Genomic DNA, 13,962 nt, shown 5'->3' on the forward strand with positions numbered 1-13,962 from the left:
AACTTGCCAATGAAGAGAGTTTAACTGTTGGACATGGTACTGCCTTTTTGAAGCAGAGGAGCTCATTGTCCTTCAGTGTGGGACTGATAGTGATCTAAAGGGTTCTCAGTGAGCTCTGAAAACTGAGCAATGAAAATTCTTACAGAACTTAGAGCCGGATGCTTTCAGGTCCACTTCTGCATTGGTGGGCCCGCAGCCCCTTCCTATTTCATAGAACTGACATCACTGGGCCCGCCTCTTTTTGGCCAGTCTTCACTCAGACAGAGGACACGTGGAAGCATGAGTAGGTCCATGACATCCATCTGTGCCAGCCATGTATTCATTCAAAAAGTATCCTTGGATGCTTGCATAGTGGCAGACAATGCCTGATATAAGCACTGGGTATTAGTAAGAATCTGCTCCCCTGAGGGTTGCTGTAGGTGCAGAAGAAGATGGAGGTAAACCAGCAGACAAAGGAGGGTATTTAAATACATAAAATCTCAAAAAAGAAAAGAGGAAGAGATACCGGTTCACCAGATAGACAAAGCGAGAGTCTGAACAGTTAACTCATACTCGTGACTTGTTATCTCTTGTGGCATCCTTTCTTGGCCCTTCATCCTCTAAATCAGAAACTGTCCGTGATTGCTCTCAGTCCAGATGCGTAGGAGCAAAGCTGATTTTATGTCTAGTTGGTGCCTTAGAAGATGTATCTGGCTTTCATCCTCTGCAACCCTGTTTGAGCAGCCGTGAGCTAGTGGTCAGTCCTAAGGAAGGTAGCAGAGAGACTGATGGGACCTTGGGACAAATCAGAGCTTGGGACAATGGAAGGTTCCAACAGGTCTGCGTGCAGCAGCTGGTAAATCCTTTGGAATTTGAATTAAGAGTCCAGAACATGCTTCCCTCACAGGAACTAAGAGAGTTGCCTTCTTTGATGCAAGAATCTCAGGTGCGTGATGACAGAGGTTTTTGGTTGGATTCTATGTGGCAAGTTTTCCAAAAGTGCTGGACACATCAGTCACATTCAGGATCAGTAGAGACACTTTTACACATACGTGTAACAGCACTGAAGAGGCTGAGGCAAAAGGAACACACGCATGAGGCCAGCCTTAGCTAGTCGTGAGATCCTCTTTAATACACGCTCCGAGACGTTATCCCCCTCTTTCCTGTCATTATGGCATTTCTAGTTTAACATTTAATTGATTTCCCAGTTATAGTTATACCTTCCCTTTGCTTGTGAGATTTCTAATTTAACTGTGTCACTGTTTTATGTGTTGAGTACCTAGAAAATCCAACCAGTGTCCTATTTTTGGTAGTTGCAAAGTCAGAAGAAGACATTCTGTTAGTGGCTGGCAGGCATATCTCTAAAGATGGTATCGGGGTCTATACAGAACATTCAGTTCTTAATTCACACAGTGGGAATGCAGACTTTGCTTCTCAGGCAAGGCTTTTAGACTTTCACAGAAGTCACACTTGGATAGCTTTGATTTTTTTCTGACTCGGTGGTTCTAGAGTTAAAAGGGTTGAGTCTTTAAATGAAACAGCCATCTTTATTAAGGAAAGTACTGGCCAAACACTTTCGCCTACTTTTTTCTCTTGGTTAATCTTACACAACCGTTGAAAGTAGTAACCACTGCTTTTTTTGATTCCCACTTTGCAATTTGCCAAGTTGAGGTTCTGAGGGGTTAGTGACATCTCCACAGCTATGCAACCCACCCAGTGCCACAAGTGGATTTGGAATGTGGCTATCACATCTGCAGAGCCTGATTGGAGCAGCCTCGAGTCCCCTCTTATTAGTGCAAGGTCAACAGGTCCCCATGACATCCCAGGGCTAAAAGGTCAGGTTTGAGGCAGATGCTGTGGGAAGGAAGGCAAAACCACTTTGCTCATCTGTTCACTGTCACTAAAGATACTGTTGAAGCCACATTGCCCAGGATAGTATTTCCCAGGTCCCAGCTACAATTAATTTGTGAAGTCTTTATTATTTGCTTTATAAACTCAACATAATCATAAAAACCTTAAATTTGCTGAAGTTTTTTGCACTGCATCTGTGTGGAAACTTCTCACCTTTTGAAATGGCCAGTTGTCACCCAGTTGTCACCCAGTTGTCACCCTAGTTGAACTGAAAGTATCCATAATATAATTATCTCCCTTTAAAAGAATGCCACACCAAAACAATATTTTTAATCACGCTTATAAATTTTCTCAATTTAAAATGCTTGTCCCAGGTTTAAATATTATGCTTGATTTTACTTGTGACAAAAATAAAACTAGGTAGGCCATGCTGTTTCTTGAGTCCTGGAAGATGGCTTCAGAGCAAGAGTTCCTGTTTCCTGGACCTCTGCCAGGTTGGGTGTGGTCCAGGAAGGTTTTCCACCTGTGTCAGAGCACACACTCGGTTCTGTCGCCTGTTGTCCACTCGGGTCCATTATCCCGGTGCTGTTTTTAAGCAGAAAACCTCAGATGTGTGCTTGATGAAGAAGCAGCAAGCTTTGTAGTGAGTGCGGATGAACAGCTCATCCCTGTCTGCCTTTAAACAGTTTTCGATGACGTCATTCTGGCATTCAGAAATAGAATCCAGTTCTAAAGGTCATCATTCACAGAGCACAGAAGTCTGATACTGATTGGTCACCGAAGATGGTGTCAATCTAAATATCAAGATTTTCAGCATTTTAATACACACTGTGCCTGCTTTCTTCTGTAGTGCTGCCTTGGTTCACATTCATCACAAGGAAATATTTATTGTACTTTCTGCTACTTGGTCATCAACCGCAGTTGCTCAGCAGATGTTGCCACAGTGCCTGCTCTGCGTCAGGTGGGAGCAAGGCTGGATGTGCCCCCCCACTCTCATTTGCATGCACTCAGTTATCACCTCTATCTCACCGCTCGTAGGGCCTCGTCTTTCTCTCTCATGATCATTCTTTTAGTCCAGTGACCTACATAGCACACATAACGACACATATGCACAGACATGCATAATTTTAAACTAACTTTCACATATAAGAGAAAACAAACAGTATTTATCTTCCTGTAGCTGGTTGATTAGCCTAGCTTAATGACTAACTGGGAGAAGAAAGAGGGCCAGCTGGGTGATGTAGGGGAGGGCAGTGGGATGCCAATAAGAACAAAGTATAATGATATGTGCACAGGAGATGGGTTGAGGGATGGGATGGAAAGGGAGGGCCAGCAAGGGGAAGGAAGGGGAGGGGATGGGAGGGGAGGGGAGAGACTGATCCTAACTCACAGGAACTTTGTAGAGGGCAAGAAAGGAGTCAGAAAAATAATTACAGGTGCCAAATATATGTGTTATCACATATGATAACAAATATGATAGTCCAAAATGATAATTCAGTTTTCAAGCTGGCATTTGCCATCCAGGAAGGCGGCAGAGGAAAGAACATGTAGACGGGTTTGCGATGAGAAGCAGACTGCTTCCTGGGCCCACTCAGGAAATGCAGTGCAAGTTAGGAAACGGCAAGTCTAGATTTGCATTTTAGCTAGGTATTTCTGGAGCAATGTTTCGGAGAAGACACTAACGAGCTAAACGCAGAGTCCATGCTTTGTCCCCTTTGAAAGATTCTAAATGATACGAGAGATTCTAAAGGTTCTAATGAATGTAATTGTGTAGGGTGGACCTCAGGTTTCATTTTGCAGTGCTGAGGAGTGGGGTGTGTAAGATAGGATGAGGATATAAAAACAGATTTACTGGCTGGTTGGAATACCAGCAGGACAGCAAGGCCGGCACACATGGATGTGCCAGGTAGTTGAGGGCATGCCTTTGTCTGCCTCCTGATAACATGCAGGGACTCCTTAAATACTTCAAGAGTAATTCAGTAATTGGCTTGGCATGTGCTTCTGCCACCCAGTTAAGTCATTTCTGGTCTTCTGAGGAATGGCTAGAACTGTGAAGAAGCTGAAAATAATCGCAGGACTAGGTGAGAGGAATCAAGGAGGGTTGTCCTGCTTTTACCCAGTGTTCTGCTCAGGGGAACAGTGAGCATTACTGCATCCTCATTGTGTGTGTCTGTGCCTGATCTGAAGGAATCTTTTAAGACAACGTGAGTTCATAATGCAAGTGAAACACAAGGTGAGCCATCCGCCAGGAGTAGTTACAGAGAGGTGCTCATTAGGTCAAATGCTGGCATTGTACGGGCACAATGGACTGTTTCATGTGGTTGAAATGTTGTAATAGAATTGAAGCCACCCACTTGAACTTCAGCCTAGAAAGCTGACTAGGCCAAGAGGCAGCAAGGGCAGCGAGATGGTACAGGCACCTGGTGAACTGGCTAGGTTTCTACACTGGAGGCACAGAAGTGAGGCAGAGAGGTAGATGCCTACCTAGCATGTCCTAAAAGAGAACCATCTCTAAGAGGAAATGCAGAAGTGTGAGAAATAGCACAAAGATCGCTAGTGTAAAGAAGTCCCTGGTGTGTCAGAGTAGTGCTGGTGAAGTGTAGCGACTCCTGTCTCGAGTCCTACAACAGTGAGTACCTTAGATGTGTGACTTAGCCAAGCTCTCCACATCTTTTCTGTGCTGTTTCATTACTCCACTCAATTACATGTTAAACTATAGCACATATTGTACTCACTGCTGTTTGTATAAATTCTACTCTACCCACCGAAATACCTGAAAAGGAACGTCTTAGTAGAAAAGTATATAAGTAAGGGAAAAGTGACCCGCCAGTGGCTTTGTACACTGGAAGATAAAATCTTAGAAAGAAAGCAGGAGAGAGAAGACAAGTAGACAGCTAAGTTGTAATATCATTAAATTGTTACACAAAACACAGAAAGGCTAGCACGCTGGCCCATGCCTATCTTCCCAGCATTTGGGAGGGAGAGCCAGGAGTTCAAGGTCACATCGAGTTTCAGGCCAGTCTGGACCACTTGAGATAGTCTCACAAAACGAAATAGCGGGGAAACAATGTTTACAGACCTCATACAGTCCGCCATTCCTCAGCCACCCTTATTCACTTGCCTACCCAGCATTCTCTGGTTAATGCTCAACCTTGTTCTCAGTCTGGGAACTCTTATCCCCAGAGTTTTGGGAAAAACAGTAGAAGAGCATGAGAGTCAGTCAGCTCTTCCTTATTCTATCATGTTTGTCTTTACGTGTCCCATATTTCCATATGCTGTCCATTGCGCAGATATCATTGCTTTGATTGGAAGAAGTACAATAATGAAATCATGAAAGAGAGCCACAGATTCATATTGTGAATTAGAAAATGTCTATTACTAACATAGTAATTCAGCGAACTACCAATTGTGTCCTTTAACAGTATTGCAATAACCTGGCAGAATAATTGAGCAAGGATTGAATGGCACAGCTATAGACATAAAATAGTGCACTGCATAACATTAGCTAAAATTTTAAACTTTTGTCACTTATAATCTTAAATATATGTCAAAACTCTTTGCTTGAACTACACATTATTTCCAGACATCTAACATGTTAGTACAGAAGCCATAACCTGTGTAGTTTCCAAGTTAAAACCATCCCCACAATGACTTCCGTGTACCACTTGGCTTTGTAGGTCATCCTTTCTTTTCTGCAGTATTGCCAGACAGGGATTTCTGCAGCACAAGGTAATCATGTCACTCAAAAACCCAGATGAACAATCCTTAAGTGGTCCTTGATGCATCTCCTGGCTTTTCATCATCATCATATCATCATCATCATCATCATCATCATCATCATCATCATCCATCATCATCATCATTGTCCCTTTGACTCATGTCTATTCCTGCCCTTAGCCTCCCTGGATGCAAGGGTCTGTTTCTGTTCCTACATTGCTTTACACCTTGTATCCATTCTGAATAATATTTAATGACCTTTCTTTGAAAACGAAAAGCTAGCTTTTTTATACATTACATTGAGCTTCCTTTCCCTTTCATCGCTGGTCTGGTCTGTCTTCCCTCAGTGCTTGTCTTTGACATGGTGAATTATAAGGGTTGTTTTCTTTGCTTGTCTGTTCTCTCTCTCCCACTCCATTGTGTGTGAGCACACACATTGGACATTGGAAGATCTTCACCCATGGTGCTAGCACAGTGCCAGCAATAGGTTAGGAGCTACAGGAAGACATTCAGCAGTGATTAGATATGGTCCTGTTATTCGTTATTGCCAACTTTTCGCTTAGTCCTTGGTCAGAATCCATGTCACTGTTTTCCTACGTCTCTGATAATGACTATCATCCCGTAATTTGTGTTACAGTGGCCTGTTTGCACTGGCCATCGGAAGATCCTATGTGTTACAGTGGCCTGTTTGCACTGCCATCGGAAGATCCTAGCGAAGTTAGTTATTTGCTGTTAACTCTGAAGAACATTGTGGCTGGCTTGCTTGTTTGTGTTACACTTTTATTTCTTTTATATGACTTTTCCCGTTTCGTATTCATTTCTTACTTTGTGACAAAATATTCAACTGTATATGGCAATCATGTATAATTTACATAAGTCTTAGTTCTGCAGGTTGGAAGTATTCATTTATGTTGATATGTTTTATAAAATTGAAACAATTTGAAACATTCTATTTAGATCATTGTTTTTTTTCTAAATCAAATAAAGTGAGTCTCTACATACTGTTTAAAAGTAAATCCATAATGGCCAAGTCAAGGTAGTTAGCATTTTGATATCCTTAAATAAAACTGTGCCTACAAAGGTTTTTTTTTTTTCCTTAAAATGTTTTTATTTCTTATATGTGAGTACACTGTCCCTGTCTTCAGACACACCAGAAGAGGGCATCAGATCCCCATTACAGATGGTTGTAAATCACTATGTGGTTGCTGGGAATTAAACTCAGGATCTCTGGAAGAGCAGTCAGTGCTCTTAACTGCTAAGCCATCTCTCCAGCCCACCTGCAAAGTTTATGCAGTTACTGTAGCTATTTCTTTTTCATTTAAAAATTATTGGAGCTAAAGAAATGGTTCAGCAGCTGTGAACACTTACTTCATTTGTAATGGACTGGAATTCTGTTTCCCTGAAGTCATGTCAGGCTGCCTGCAATTGCCTGTAACTCCAGCTCCAAGGGATTTTGATACCTTCTTCTAGCCTCCATGGTCACCTACATTCACACACACACACACACACACACACACACACACACACACACACACACACCAAAATACATATACATATACATATATATATATATATATATGTATATATATATATATACATAAATAAAAATAAAATATCTTAAGTGATATATACATAATGGTGTCTGTGCTGAAACTTCTTTGACCTCAAGGTACGTATCCCCTTTTCCAGGAGTTGGGTACATATTTAAAATCTCTGAATAGCTGATCCTGATATTCCAAGACATTGCTCACAGACTATCTAAACATTTTTAAAATATTTAAATTTGATGAATCCAAAGCCACTCGGTAATTACACTGGGAACATAGAGCCAGTTGTAGGACAAGATACAATGCTTTTGTGGCACAATTTACCAGTGGGGAACATGTCTGGTTCCATTTATTTAGGAAATTGTTTTTCTCATCTGTTTTAAAGGTCATAGTCTTGTAGAAACAATAGTGAGAGGCAGAGGCAAGAGGATCTCTTATGAGTTGGATTCCACAAACTGGTCTACATAGAGCCCTGTCTCAAAATTAATTAATCAACATGGAGTGTGTATCCCACAGAATGACAAGGGTGGATTTCTCTTGTAGTCACTGTCTTTTCCTCATTGAGTTATGAGCTCTTTATATATTCTGGAGAGTAGACCAAATCATATGTATCATCATATTTTCTCTCATGCAGTGGATTGTCTTCTTGTCTCTTTTAAGTAGCGGCCTTACAAGTTAAAAGCTTTGAATATTTCCAAACTTCCATTTTCTGTATTCCTGTGCTTTTGCTAGCCTATCAAAGAAATCACTGATCCAAGGTCAGGAGAATGTGTAGTTATTCGTGCTTACTCTGTTCTCAGAGTCCTCTATCTGCTCACAAAAGATTGGGTGCATGTTGTGTTGATGTTTGCATATGATGTGTGGTTGGGGTTCAGTCTTCTTAGGTATGCGGCTATCTGAAGGCAACCCAGCAATATTTATTGAAAAGTCTCCAGCGACTTGTGATGGTGCTTTAGTTAAAAATTGAGTTGCATTTAAATATGAGTAGTAATTTCTGACTTTCTTTTTCTGTGTTCCTGTCAGTGTTGTATTGCTTTGGTTACTGCAACTATTCATCAAATACATGGAATGCATTCTTTGATCCACTGGCATGAAGGTGTATTTTGTTTTTATTGGATGCATTGCTCCATAGATGTTCAGTAGTAGTACATACTTAAATTGCCTTTTATGTATATCTAAATATGCTGTTTTTCATGTAGCTCTCACTTCTTGGATGGCTCCTGTTGCTGTCTCCTAAATGTGTATCTACCACTAGTAAACTCTATTTATCTGCTATAGTACTAATTTCTTCTGTTTATCAAGGAGAGCTTCATTGGATATCAAACTATACCCAGTGCAGGTCAAATGCAGAGAAGTCCCTCCCACCAAGAGCTCTTCTTGCCTAAGGCCCCTTTTCCTTTGGAATGTGGTTTCTCATTGTTTTCCAGGCAGTGACCTTCCTGATAGTCAGGTTCCTCTGTGTCATGAGGTGGATATATTTGAGAGGTTCTGGTTTTGCCTTTCTGTACTTATGGTTGTGTCTCTCTTAGGCTTAACTTCTGGCAGTGTTTAAGCTTCTTGGGTGTGTAAAGTGTTCTCATCAAATTGGGGAGGTTCTGAACCCGTTGTTACGCTGACTAGGTTTCAGCAGATCTCATTGTTCATGTGCTCACTCACACACCCGGCGCGGCCCACTTCTCTGATCCTATGTCGTATGTTCCTCTTCCCCGTGCTTTGTTCTCAGAGGATCTGTCTTCAGGCTCAGTGACTTCTGTCCAGTGTGCCTGCTGATGAGACCTGTGAGGTTTCTGCTTTAGTTAGTGATTTTCAAGTCAAGCATTTCCCTTGGCTTCTCTGTATACGGACACTCTCCACTTAGTGATGTGATGTACGCGGGCTTTACTTGGTCATAAATTTCTTTAGCTCCTTGGCTCTATTCAGTGTGTTGGTTGAAGTTTTTTGCCTAACAGACTCAATGGCTCCACTTCGTCAGAGGCAATTTTTATTAACAGCTATTTGTTCTTATAGAGAAACCATATTTTTATGTTTTTTAAAGCATGTCTCAACTTCTTGTTTTAAACTAGACACAATATATTAATAATTCATCAACTCTAGGAATCACATTCTTCCAAGATCCGTTATTGGTTTTTGGTTTATATTTAGGGCTATTCAAAACATTCTGCGGAGTCTGTGAGCACCAGGTGTTGTCTCTTCAGTCTCCTCCTCCTTGTCCTCTTCTTCCTCTTCCTCCTCTTCCTTCTCCTCCTTCCTGCCTGGCTTCCCATGGGATTGTGCTGTGTATATTGACACTCACCCAGTCACTTTGCTCTTAAGTCTCCTTTTGAAGCCCCTCCCTGTGCTGGATCTCAGGGTCAGCCAAGGGAAACAGCTCTGGGCCTATGGTCTTTTCTGCATGAGCTTGGTTTTCTGAGACAATCTGGGAGCTTCTTGCTCTGACAGTTTGACTGAAGCCACCACACCTGTGCTGCTCCTCACATCATGGTTTAGCATCAACTGGTGCCTTGCCGTGACTGGAGGCAGAGTGCTCTTTCTTTCTAGAGGATCTTCTGACTGTGTCTCCTTCTGGTGTGTTTCAGGACTATGACGATGGGTACGGTACTGCCTATGATGAGCAGAGCTATGACTCCTATGACAACAGCTACAGCACCCCAGCACAAAGGTAAGAGTCAGCCCGTGCTGCCAGGCTCTATGTCAGCTTGACCCAGGGCCCCTCCACTATGAGGTGTGACAGCCAGCCAGTGGGACTGATTTCCTGTGTGTTGTTTCCTCTGACTAGAAAAGTAGAGTCCACTTCTAAGTAGCACGCATCATCGCACATGGATGCTGCCTCTCCTAAAACATCCAGATGTGAGAACTAAGTTTAATTTTATCTGCTGTGAAAACTTGACCTAAGTGGTTAATATCATTTAAAGGAAGGATGATGGCTTCAAAGCAGGTAACCATTCGGTCCTAAGGCTCTCAAAGTCCTTAGGAACAGTGAGATTTCTGCCTTTCTAGAGAATATATTGCCAGAGCCTAGCTTCCTATTCACAGAACATTGCATCATCTTAGCAGCGATGCTCCTGTTTCCCAGTGGCTTCAAATTCTGTAAATGTAACAACTTTGTCCTGATCAGACCCTCCCCACAGTAGAGTGTATACGTAAATACTAGTTCTACCGTGACTGCAAAGCCTAAACATAGACTCAGCTGTTGGGATGGAGCATCCAGGAGTATGCATGGATATGGTCCCACTCCAGCTGTGAGTGAATACATGGGTTCTCCTGCCTGTCAACTCTGATGCTGGGTAGGTGAGAATATTAAACTATTTTCGTCTTTGCTCACGACATGCTGCTGACTGTATAAACTGTGACAAAGGCCTGCAGACTTTGGCTAACACGAGGTCTTTTTCAAAAAGGGGGTGCTTTGTTCTTCGTGTTTGTATCATTAGTGCTGGGGACAGTCACTGTTGAAAGTGACAGGCAAAAACTGCATGCAAATTGTTCCACAGCTCCTCCTGTAGCTAGGCCAGTTCTTCCTGAAGCATCCTGCTGTAGAGAGCAAGGAACAGTGTTCCAGAAGAAACCCTAAATGGATCTGGGAAGTGGGCCTTACGTGGGATCTTCTAACACCAGGACTGCGCTTTACCACTAGTCATGTCTCTGCTTTGTTTTGTAAATGTCCATAAATGTTTCAGCTTTTAGTATGAAGTGTCCTGGTGAAGCACATGCATCTCCCACCTCATAACACTTGCTGGGTATACAGTTTCTGTCAGGCCCTCTTCTCCTAAGGCCTGCAGAAGCTGTGCCTGTAAGAGAGGAGCGCACTTAACAGAAATTGATAACTGCTCAGTCAATGGGTGTGAATGGTTCCTTCTGAGCTTCACTGTACTCTTCAGTCAGTACTGGCCCCACACACATCTAGATGCAGAAGCCAGTGATGCTGTATGCTTCTGTGTGAGCTGGAAGTGTTCTAGATAGTGTAGTAGTACTTTTTATGGCCTTTTATATTCTCACTTATAGTTAGCATACAGTTTCTATTTTGAACATATTCTTTCCAAAGTCCTCCCATATCCTCATTGCCCTACTCACTTAACTTCATATTTTCTTTCTTCCTCTCCCTCTCCCTCTCCCTGTCCCTCAAACTGCATATCAAAACAAACAAAAATCCAATAAGAAAAAAAGCAACATATTACAAGTGCAAGCATATACTCAAACACACACACACACACACACACCACATATATACTAAAAATAGAGTCCATTTTTATATTGGCCAACTACTGCTGGCTATGGGGCCTGCCATGTATTCTGGTTGATAGACCCAGGGATACTGGATTGAGAACAACTGTTCCCTTTCCCAGCAGGTATCAACTGGAATTAGCTTCTTGGTTATAGATGGGACTATATGTCTACCTCCCCTCCTTCCTGCTGGGATTTTTCTCTGCTTTAAATCTGTGCGTGACTTCTGTATGCTTCTGTATATGTGAGTTCATTCATATAGCAATCCTTTTGTGTCTGAAGGATACTGTTTCCTAGGAGTCAGCCACCATCTCTGGCTCTTACCATCTTTCCATCTCCTCTAACTCATAGATCCCTGAGCCTAGCTGGGAGGGTTTGATGAAGACATCCCATTTAGGAATATGAGTGTTTCAAAGCCTCTCATTCTCTGAACATTTTCCATTTGTGAGTCTTTGCTTAATTCTACGGCAAGAAACCTCTCTGATGTGGGTTGAATAATGTTCCGATCCATAGCTATAGTAGTATGTCAGTAGACATCGTTTTGTTGCTATGTTCCTTTAGCAAAACAATAGTGGGAGCTGTCCGTCCCCTAGGGCCCATGTCTATTTAATGTTACTTGTATGTTTCAGGGCTGACACTTTGGTATAGGATAAGCAATTTGTGTGCTGTTCCCTGGGAAATGTAGTTTCTTTGTGTAGGATTGGGTCTTCATGGTCTTCCCCCTGTCTCTTCACGTGAGCATGTCTTTGTTTGGCTCATGTTTACATAGTCATGTTGCTGAGACCTTAGGGTATATTCTGACAGTTCAAGAGTAGTCTCATAGTAAACTCCCCGATCCTCTGGCTCTTACAATGCTTCCACCCCATCTTCTGCTGTGTGGAAGTTGTTTTGGACATATATCCATGTGGGACTAGGCTTCAAGGTTCTGCATTTTGATTGATTGTAGTTTCTGTAATACTCCCCATCTGTTGCAAAGAGAAATGTCCTTAATAAAGGGTGAAAACTACTCTTATCTGTTGATGTAAGGATTAATTTTTAGAGTATACTTAGGGATTATGCTGATTTAATAAAGTAGTGTTTGTAGATTCTTCTCCAAGATCCATGACTTCTCTAGCCCAGGTAGTTTGCAAGGTATCTAGTACCAGTCATGATTTCTTTCTTATTGAGTGCGTATTAAGTCCAATTAGAGAGGTGTTAGTTACTGCCAATGTGTGTGTGACACTACAGCACACTTAGAATTATTGTACCATACTGGTCATTATTATGGTTGAAGGCATCATATCTGGATAGCAGTATTGGTTGTATAGAAGCCTGCATGACACCTTTTGGTCAGTTCTAGTTCTGGTCATTTCTAACTGGCACTTGGATCAGTTCCAGTTCAGGGGCCATTAGGTCATGTAATGGACCTTATATTCAATTAAAAAGTGATTGGCTGCTCCCATAATATTGTGACATTAGTACAACAGTGTATTTTTGTAGGCAGGTTGCTGTAGGTGACATAGTTTGTAACTGGGTTATACTGATGATCACTTTTCTCCTCTGGTGGCAAAATCTTACAGCACCGTGAACATTAATGAGTCCAGGTGAAGCTTGGTCACCAGATGGATTTCTCCATGTTCAATGACACCTGTAACTGTTGGTAGCAATAAAGCCTTACATCTAGTTAAGGAGCGTAACCAATAGAGATTTGATATTTGAGGGGTTCTGTAGGACCCTTTGAATCAACAAGGTGCAACTCTTTCCTGGGACTGGAAGTTTTACTTGATGGCATAATATGTCTAGTTGGGGCATTGTCTTTTCTGTTATTTGGTGACGCTATTTACATTCCTTTCATACCAAAAACAAAAACAAAACAAAACAAAAAAAACGGGCAGTGGTGGCACATGCCTTTAATCCTAGCACTCGGGATGCAGAGGCAGGTGGATTTCTGAGTTCGAGGCCAGCCTGGTCTACAGAGTGAGTTCCAGGACAGCCAGGGCTATACAGAGAAACCCTGGCTTGAAAATCCAAGGGGGGGGGGGGAGGGAGAGGAACAAAAAAAAAACCATTCCTTTCATATATGTTGTATATATTTTAGGAAACTTCTGTAGTATTAGGTTTCCGTCATGGCTTTTCTAAAGGCCATCATTGTTAATTTTCCCTCCTGCATCTCCTTCTTTACCCTGCTGTCCCACTCCCCTTCCCCATTTGAGCTTTGTATATTTTCCACCTAATCTCTTTCTTTAACTCTGTATCCTATATCCCTTCCTTGAAAGAGCCACTTTCCCCCTGTACCTCCCATCCCTTATTTACCTACCTAACCTCTGTGGTTGTTTATTTTGAAACACATGTCTAAAGTTTAAAAACTAATATTCACATATGAGAGAAAATAACCAATATTCGTCTTTTTAGGTCTAGGTTACTTTACTTAGGATAATGTTTTCTCTAGTAACCTGTAAATTTCATAATCTTATTTTTCATAACAGTTGGATAATATTGCTTTGTATAAGTATACCACAGTATAATTATTCATTCAATGCTTGATGGGTATCTAGGCTGTTTTCCAGTTTCTGGCTATTATGAATAGAGCCCCAGTCAACATGGATGAGATAAGAAGTAGAGTCTTTGGGGTTATGCCCAAAAGTTGTTTAACTGGATCTTAAAGGAGATC

General features: G+C 41.8%; 1 protein-coding gene across 3 annotated transcripts in view; it reads left to right on the top strand.

The window, feature by feature from the left end:
- The window catches only part of Khdrbs3 (KH RNA binding domain containing, signal transduction associated 3), a 164,043-nt gene that overhangs the window by 104,411 nt on the left and 45,670 nt on the right, over window positions 1-13,962 (top strand). For all 3 annotated transcript variants that reach the window (XR_003845458.1, XM_021216617.1, XM_029547941.1), the window contains exon 7: window positions 9,671-9,753. Coding sequence is in view for 2 of the 3 variants with exons in the window: in XM_021216617.1 (XP_021072276.1) it covers window positions 9,671-9,753 (83 nt within the window). In the remaining variant the exon portion in view is untranslated. The remainder of the gene's footprint in view (window positions 1-9,670; window positions 9,754-13,962) is intronic.

The sequence above is a fragment of the Mus pahari genome, chromosome 17 (assembly GCF_900095145.1).
Source record: "Mus pahari chromosome 17, PAHARI_EIJ_v1.1, whole genome shotgun sequence".
Classification (NCBI taxonomy): Eukaryota; Metazoa; Chordata; class Mammalia; order Rodentia; family Muridae; genus Mus; species Mus pahari.